The sequence below is a fragment of the Canis aureus genome, chromosome 30 (genome assembly GCF_053574225.1).
Source record: "Canis aureus isolate CA01 chromosome 30, VMU_Caureus_v.1.0, whole genome shotgun sequence".
Classification (NCBI taxonomy): domain Eukaryota; kingdom Metazoa; phylum Chordata; class Mammalia; order Carnivora; family Canidae; genus Canis; species Canis aureus.
In genome coordinates, this window is record NC_135640.1 from 44,058,395 (window position 1) to 44,067,023 (window position 8,629).

At 53.3% G+C, this 8,629-nt stretch overlaps 1 protein-coding gene across 2 annotated transcripts in view; it reads left to right on the plus strand.

Annotated features, from left to right (window-relative positions):
* Nucleotides 1-8,629, plus strand: part of PRMT2 (protein arginine methyltransferase 2) — a 33,313-nt gene extending 24,684 nt beyond the window's left edge. For both annotated transcript variants that reach the window (XM_077879501.1, XM_077879502.1), the window contains exons 7-11: nucleotides 3,102-3,277; nucleotides 5,431-5,560; nucleotides 6,372-6,508; nucleotides 7,827-7,998; nucleotides 8,463-8,629. In XM_077879501.1, coding sequence (XP_077735627.1) covers nucleotides 3,102-3,277; nucleotides 5,431-5,560; nucleotides 6,372-6,508; nucleotides 7,827-7,998; nucleotides 8,463-8,495 — 648 coding nt within the window. In that variant the 3' untranslated portion in view covers nucleotides 8,496-8,629. The remainder of the gene's footprint in view (nucleotides 1-3,101; nucleotides 3,278-5,430; nucleotides 5,561-6,371; nucleotides 6,509-7,826; nucleotides 7,999-8,462) is intronic.

Here is an 8,629-nt window from a genome sequence, read left to right on the forward strand (position 1 = left end):
CATTTGGAGTAGGCCCCCAAACATGAAACAGTTAGGTAGCAAGACACATACAGTTTTTGTATGCCAAAAACCATAAGATGCTGATGAAAGAAGTCACAGAAAACCCATATAAATGGAGAAACATGGTGTTCATGGACTGGAAGACAACCTAGTAAAGAGTCTCTTCTCCAACTGATCTGTAGCTGTAATACAGTTCTAATCCAAGTCTAAGCAGGATTGTTTTTGTCAGTATAGACAAGCTCATTGTAAAAATCTGTGTAGAAGGAAACTAGAATAGCTGATAGGATTTTTAAAAGATTTTATTTATTTATTTATTTGAGAGAGGGGGAGGAGCAGAGGGAGAGGGAGAAGCAGACTCTCCGCTGAGCAGAGAGCCCGACTTGGTGCTCCATCGCAGGACCCTGGGATCGTGACCTGAGCCAAAGGCAGACACTTAACCAACTCAGTCACCTCAGTGCCCCAACGGATACAGTTTTTAAAAGAATAAAATTGGAAGAATTACATGCTTCACTGTAAAACTTATCATAAAGCTATAGTAGTCAAGACAGTGTGATATTCGTGAAAGGATGGACACATTTAGTGGAACAAAATAGAGAAATAGATTTCTAAAAATAGAGTCAGTTGATTTTTAACAGGGAAACAAAAGCAATTTAATGGAGGAAAGATTTTTTTTTTCATTAGAAGATATTGGTATATTTGGCCATCCATATACAAAAGAAAAAAGGAAAGAAAGAAAAAAGAAATGAATGAACTTCATTTTTAAGCCTCATACCTTCTACCAAAAAATTAATTCAAAATTGATTCTAGATCTAATTGCATAGACTATAAAACTTTCAGAAGGAATATTGGGAGAAAATCTTCATGGGTTAGGCAAGGAGTTTTTAGTTGATTCCTTTTTTTTTTTTTTTTTAAGATTTCATCTATTTATTCATGAGAGACACAGAGAGAGAGAGAAAGAGAGAATCAGAGACACAGGCAGAGGGAGAAGCAGGCTCCACGCAGGGAGCCCGACATGGGACTCAGTCCCAGCTCTCCAGGATCACGCCCTGGGCCGAAGGCAGGTGCCTAACCGCTGAGCCACCTAGGCTGCCCTTTTTAGTTGATTTTTGAAGCATGATCCATTAAAGAAAAAGTTGATATGCCAGACTTAATCAATATTAAAAGTGTCGCTCTATAAAATAAAATGAAAAGGCATGATAAGATTAGAAGAAAATACTTGCAAATTGCATATCTAATGTGTATACTGAATATACAAAGAACTCTCAAAATTCAACAAGAAAGTAAACAAGCCTGAGTGAAAAATGGGCAAAAGACTTGAACAGATACTTTACCAGAGTGTATATATGGATGAGAAATAAGCATGTGAAAAGACATTAAACATTATTAGCCATAAGGGAAATACAAATTAAAATGAAACGGCTAAACTTTTAAACAATAACACCAGGTGCTATGGAGCAATTAAAACCCATAGTAATCACACAGCCACTCTGGAAGAGAGTTTGGCAGTTTCTTATAAATTTATGGGTACATTTACTATATGACCCAGTTATTACACTTCTGAGTATTTACACTGGAGAAACACAAGCTGTGCTCACACAAAAACCTGTATGTGAATATTTATACTAGCTCTAATTATGATTGCCAAAAACTGGAAACAACCCAAGTGTCCTTCAACAGGTGATTGGATAAACAACTGTGGTCCACACACAAGTGGAATACTACCGGGCAATAAGGAATGAACTATTGATATACAGATATCATGGACAAACCCCAGAGACATTAGACTGGCATAATTAAAGTTACATAGAGAGTTAAAACACTGTGATACTGTAACAAGGAAAGACAGGTAAACTGAACAGGATAGAAAGCACAGGACAGAACCTTTTAGCCTATGAAAAAGTTGATATTATGAGTGAAAGAAGCCAGTCTCAAAAGATTACATATTATATGATTCTATTTATGCCGCATTCTCAAGACAAAACCACAGGGAGGCCTGTTAGTGGTTTCCAGAGGTTGGAGGTGGTGGGAAGAGGCGACCACAGAAGCAATCACGAGGAGTGTTTTGGGGTTCCTGTTCTGTATCCTGATTTTGCTTCTGGTTACTCAGAGCCATACAAGCATTAAAATTTATTTTTTTAATTTTTTAAAAAAGATTTTATTTATGTATTCATTAGAGAGAGACACAGAGAGAGAGAGAGAGAGAGAGGCAGAGACACAGGCAGAGGGAGAAGCAGGCTCCATGCAAGAGCCCAATGCGGGACTTGATCCTGGGACTCCAGGACCACGCCCTGGGCCAAAGGCAGGCGCCAAACTGCTGAGCCACCCAGGGATCCCCAAGCATTAAAATTTATAAAATTTATAGACTAACTGATTTATTAGTGATAATTAAAAAAAATAAAAATTATATGTATGTAATTTTCCCATGAGTGCATGTATGTGTAGGTGAAGAAGAGTCCTTGAGGATAAACTGCCAAACAGTGGTTCCATTTGGGTGCTGAGTTTATGCATGACTTTTATTTTTGTGCTTTTCTGAGTTTTCTAAATCTTTTCATACTGAATTACTTCTAAATTAAAGAAAAAACCCCTCTTGGGGCTTCCCATCAGCTGCAGGATGAAGTGCCTCTGGCCTGAGCCGTACTCCCCGGCACACTGGTTCAGACACGAAGGCTGGCTCCTCGGGGCTGTGAACGGCCCCGATCCCCGTCTGTCCGGTGCATTCCAAGGGGTGTGAGGCGGTGTTGGGCTGCTCTTCTGACTTAGGTACCAGGTGAACCTCCGTGGCACTCCTGCTTTAATGTTTCATGTTTTTAAGAAGTGATGTCAGTCAACTTACCGACTCATGAAAATTCTGAGAGTACCCCAGGCCAAACTTGCATGGTTTGACAGTTAAAACCCTGCAGCACTTCGGGGCGAGGGAGGGGGCGAGGGTGCGGGCTCTCCTGGCTGCTGCCGGGTCCAGGGGGGAGCTCGCGTGACTGCACCCCGGGCCGTGGAGGGGACTGGCGCCCCCGCTGGCGTGCGGGTCCGAGATCTGCCCTCCCAGGTTGCCTGTCAGACGCGGGCCTCGGTCACCTTGTCCCCGTGTGTCTCCTCCTGTGCAGTTTGAGTTCATGATTGAGTCGATCCTGTACGCCCGGGACGTGTGGCTGAAGGAGGACGGCATCATCTGGCCAACCACGGCCGCCCTGCACCTGGTGCCCTGCAGCGCCGACCGGGACTACCGCAGCAAGGTCCTGTTCTGGGACAACGCCTACGAGTTCAACCTCAGCGCCCTCAAGTGAGTGCGGCCGCGGGCTCCCTGTGACCCGGTCACCACCCTCCCACCCTCCCTCCCTCCTGGGCCTGGGAACCTCGCGTGGTGGCCTTCGTGCTTCGCACCGGTGACGGTGACGCATGGGACGGGCACTGACGCGCCTTTTGCAGTCTGAGTTCTCAAGTCTGGAGGGAAAGTGTGGCCGTGGTTAAACACGGGGCCCTTGCCAGCCCGCAAATGTCTGTTCCTACTAAGAGCTGTACGTTTTTAAAGGATCAGAAGATGTATCTGTGAAGCCACTGCTGGCAGTTTGCGAAGGAGGCAGTGCTCCAGAGTGGCTGCTCTCCTCATTCCCGTGTCGCCCCTTCTAGGGCATGGGGACAGGCCGGTGTGCCGTGGTGCTGTCAGCCCCGGCAGCGAGGGGAGGGCCCCGCTGTCAGGAACTTGGGGAGGCCTGTCCCACACCGCGAGGGCAGGGGGCCGCGGCACCTGCTGGATGCCCACGTGGGGAGTTGGCAGCAAGGCGGGCGCCTCTGGGCCTTTTTGATTTTTGTTGATTCAAAACAAGACCTAGTAACACAAAGGTAAGGGCTGCACTCTGAACCCCGAGGGAGGAGGAGAGGCCCCGGCAGAGCCGCTGGTCCGGGGAGAGCGGGCAGGAAGGGCCGGGAAGGGCTACCATCGAGCAGTCAGGAGGCTGCCACGGGCCAGGTATCGGGCAGAGCCGCGGAGATGGGGTCACGGTGGCCCCGAGGCAGGAAAGCAGCAGTGGCATAGGGGTCGTGGCCCTTGGTGAGCCCTCGAAATGTCTCCTCTCACGCTGTGCATTGAAGTGTAACCCTATGTGGATTGAGGAGTTGTGTGTGAGAACATCCGCATCAGCGACAGGATCTGTGGGGCCCGTGTGTCGGGGTCAGACGGGAAGTTCACAGAGAGAAGGCGGCCCTGGCCTGAGTCTGGGAGTTGTCAGCATCCGCGTGGCGGCAGCACACGTGACTGAAAAGGGCAGCGAGTGCTTGGAGCAAGGCGCCAGGTGACAGGTGACAGACCCTAGAGTCAGGAGACGAGGACTATCCGGTGAAATTAGAGGCAAGTCACAGGAAAAGGCAAGTCACAGAACTAAATAAAATCACCAATAAATATTTGAAAAAATTGCAACATTAGTGATTGAAATACAAATTAGGGTAAATGCCGTTTTTGCCAAGTGAACAAGATGAAATTAAAACAGCGGTTCGTGGTGTCTGGCTGAGGTGTGACGGAGGAGCCGAGTGCAGTGGGCGGCCCGCACTGTCCAGGCCACCCCCGTCCAGCCCCTGTACCGCACGTGGGAAGCCGCGTCCATGGCCGTGTGTCCTCCCGGGCAGGAGATGCCCAAACCATGTGTACACAATGGCCTCGACTTTGCCTAAAGCTACGTATGAATATATGACCACAGATGGGTGCCGACGCAGGGCAGGGGGTTCGAGGTTTTTCTTTGTACTTTTCTGTATTTTCCCAATTCCTTATACATGCGCAATTATTTTTATCAGAAAAATATTAAAAATTTGTACCTACTGTGGAATCTTTATTAAGTTGTTGACATTTAATTGCCATTTCGTAAGTCACTGCTGTGCTTAGTTTTGGAAGCATTTCCGTGGGAGCCACTAGGTGGCTGTGGCAGGCACAGCGCTCAGCAGCGCAGGTGACGGCGGGAGGACGCCCGGCGCAGGGGAGGGCTGCCCTGATCGGCCCATGGCCCGCAGTCCTGCCGCTTCAGAGCATTTCCTACGGAGCCTCCTAGACAGGGCCGTGTGTGCACATCTCACCGTCCTCACCCTGCTTGTGCCGTGAGACGACCAAGTGTCTGCGCGGTGACCCGGCGCTCAGCTCCCACAGACCTCCTGTCCGCGTGTCGGGAGGGGGCCGCGGTGACCGGAGCCACGGTGGTGGGGTGGGCCGGGCAGCCTGCGTGGGAAGGGTGTTGGTGTGTTCAGGCCCCACCAGGAGGGTGTAGGTGTGCTCGTACACAGCGCACGCTCAGCGGGCCGCCCCAGGGACCCCCGGCCCTGCCTTGGGGCCCTCGTGCCGCACACGGTGGCGTGGAATTCCTGCTCACGCTGGAGACAAAGCGGGTGCGTGTGTCAGAACCTGAGCTGTTGGTTCACGCCTCTGAGCAACTCCTTTGACTTTTTCCCTAGATCTTTAGCGATTAAGGAGTTTTTTTCGAAGCCCAAGTACAACCACATTTTGAAGCCAGAAGACTGTCTGTCTGAACCGTGCACCATCCTGCAGCTGGACATGAGAACCGTGCAGATCGCTGACCTGGAGGTGAGAGCGCCGGAGGCTAAGTGGGCGGCGCACGTACCAGACTCTGTGAGAATACACAGATTGAGGAACCTTGCCTTTGATTTTCCCTGAGTCTTGTCTTTTTTATGCTCTGATTTTGTATTTTTACACTATTTTTTCACGGACCTCTTTAACATCATCAGTCATTTTTATATTTATGTTTAATATTTTCAGCATCTTGAGATTCTAATAAATTATATCTAGTTTCTTCAAGGATTTCAAGTTAAAATTTTTTTTCTAAGTTGTGCTGCCCTGGATGACAAAATTTTTAATTCTTACTCTTACATTCCCCCTGTTGCCACGAGGTGGTGCGTGTGCATTCAGGAGGGTCTCATTTTAAGGGTGTGCTCGGAGGTGCAGAGCTTGGGAGCAGGTCCCTGGAACCCCCTGGAGCTCAGCCGGGAGCTGAGCTGTTGGCTCTGCACTTAGTTTCGCAGTATAGAGGCCCGGTTCTTTATGCCAAGAGTTGAGAAGAAATAGGATTCCACTCAAATATGGGGCCAGAAAATGAGGCAAATGAGGCCCACGTTACTTGAAACCTTTTCTGATTATCTGCCGCATGTGAATTTGTGCTGCCAGCTTTAGCAGTTCTTTCCCTAGGAGCAGGTTTGCTGTGTTTGGCGACACTAGCAAGTTGCATCCACAGTTACTGGACTAGACATGGGGCCGGGCAGTGCAGCGGCATCTGAGCAGGGCTGGCGGGGACAGCTGCTAGTTCCTGCCCCGGAGCCCTCGCCGCCTGCTGTCACGCGCTCACAGGAGCTGCGTCCCTTCCTTATCGTTGCCTGAACAGACCATGAAAGGCGAGCTGCACTTTGAGATCAGGAAGGCCGGCACGCTGCATGGATTCACGGCCTGGTTCAGTGTCCGGTTCCAGAGCCTGGAGGAGGACGAGCCGCAGCTGGTGCTGAGCACAGGCCCATTTCACCCGTAAGTGTGCAGCACCCGCAGGGGCTCCACTGCCCCGGGAGGAGCGGGTGCAGGTCCCCTGCCACACTGCCGTCGGGGAGGCAGCAGCGTGTGCGGGCGGTGGGCGGGGGACCGGGACTGTGCCCCACCCGCCCCTGCCCTGGGCTGCCCTGCTTGCCCTCTGACCCCTGCATGAACGGGCGGAGCGCACTTTGCCTGCCTCAGTTGCCCTGGACGCTGCTTCAGCTTCTCATGGTCTAATACAAGCACAACCCGTGGAATTGTAGGGGCTTTTAACTCCCCAAGACTTTCTTGAGGAAGGTCAGTGTTTCTTGAGACAAATTTTTTTAAAAGATTTTATTTGAGGGAGAGAGTGGGCGAGAGAGCACACGAGCAGAGGGCAGGGGTAGGGGAGGGAGAGGCAGACGCCCCGCTGAGCAGGGAGCCCGATGTGGGACTCGATCCCAGGCCCCGGGGTCATCCGTGAGCCGAAGGCAGACGCTCCCCCGACTGAGCCCCCAGCCGCCCCTGGGACACTTCTGTGCAGTAGCATCTTGGCGCTGCTCGCTGCTCGGGCGTGCCGGGCGCTGCGGTCGGCCTCGGAGCTGGACCCAGCAGCCCGGCGCAGCGCTGCCTTCATGGGGCCTCCGTGGGCCTGTGCGGTAGGTGCCCGCTGCTCGGGTCAACACTGGCTGCAGCGGGGGTCCTCGGGGCCTCACGTCCGTCCGCACCACAGGAGCCAGGCTGTTGGCCGGAGCATCCGTGGAGGTGGCGGGGCCAGGCCTCCGGCCGCCCTTCCCGGTCCCGGCGCACAGATGTGAGCTGTCGCCAGTCGAGGGCGGGAACTCAGGCCCCGGGGTCGTGCGCCCGCACACGGTGGGGTGGGGCAGGCAGATGCCGAGCCCCGGCAGCGCTCTGGGACGTGGGGACAGGGGCCCTCATGGTGCCTGGGGCCGGAGGGACGTGAGGCCTGAGCATGACCACGAGGCCGTGGAGCTGTGTCCTCAGGGCCTGCAGAACCCGGAGAGCACGGAGCATGACCGTTTGTCCCAGATGTCGCACTTGCCACACCCCCTCCAGCCCGACTCCCAGGGGCAGCGGCCTTCCTGCACTGCGGAAACTAGAACTCGGCGTTGGCAGCCTAGGGACCGGGCAGGGACGTGGTAGACGCCCCGTGCCAGGGTGCGGGGGCCTGGGAGCACCTAGAGCTGCGTGCTCGCTGGGCTGCGGCCCAGTCCCTGGCGCCCACAGAGGCCTCGCTGTGGGCCTGGTGCGTCTGCCCCGCGGGGGAGCCTGGGGGTCCGCCCCACAGAGGTGACACGTGCCCCGTTTCTTGCAGAACCACCCACTGGAAGCAGGTGCTGTTTATGATGGACGAGCCCGTGTCCGTGCTCTCGGGAGATGTGGTCACAGGCTCGGTTGTGTTGCAGAGAAACCCTGTGTGGAGGAGGCACATGTCCGTGGCGCTCAGCTGGTCCGTCACTTCCACACAAGACCCCACATCGCAGAAAGTAAGGCTCGTGCCGCAGGGTGGGTGCTGGGCGCTGGTGCTGGGAGACGGGCCTGGCGGTCGCGGTGCCACAGCCTCGGCCTCGCGCGCCTGCGCTGCTTTCTCATCCTCCTCACGGGAAGTGGGTGCTGTTATTGGTAGAACAGGAAATGGGGGCAGGAAGGTGAGTCTGAGGGCAGGGGCCCAGCCCAGGGGCACCCTTCCCGTGTGCAGGAGGCCCCGGTGGAGAGCGGGCCGGGCCGCCGTTCCCACACCTGGTGCAGGACGGCAGAGGGGACACGACGGTTCTCCTCTGGTCTCCTACCTGTTTTGTGCCAATTTTATGTCAAAGTCTTAATGTTGGTCATTAAGAAAACTTCTCCACCTGAAGCTCTTTGGTGCGATCCTGAGTCGTCATCAGGAGGTGCTGCGTGTGAGTCACACTCAAGCGGTTTATTAGGACTGATTTGCTTTGTCTGTTTTCAGGTTGGAGAGAAGGTCTTTCCCATCTGGAGATGATGGTCGAAGTTGTGGGAAGCAGGTGCTGCAGGAACGAGCCGGGCGGAGACGCGCTTGGATGTGAGCCCGTGTTCCTGTGGCCCGCGAGCTCCCCTGCCCGGCGGCGGGACACCCGTGTGCGTGTGCGCTCCCTT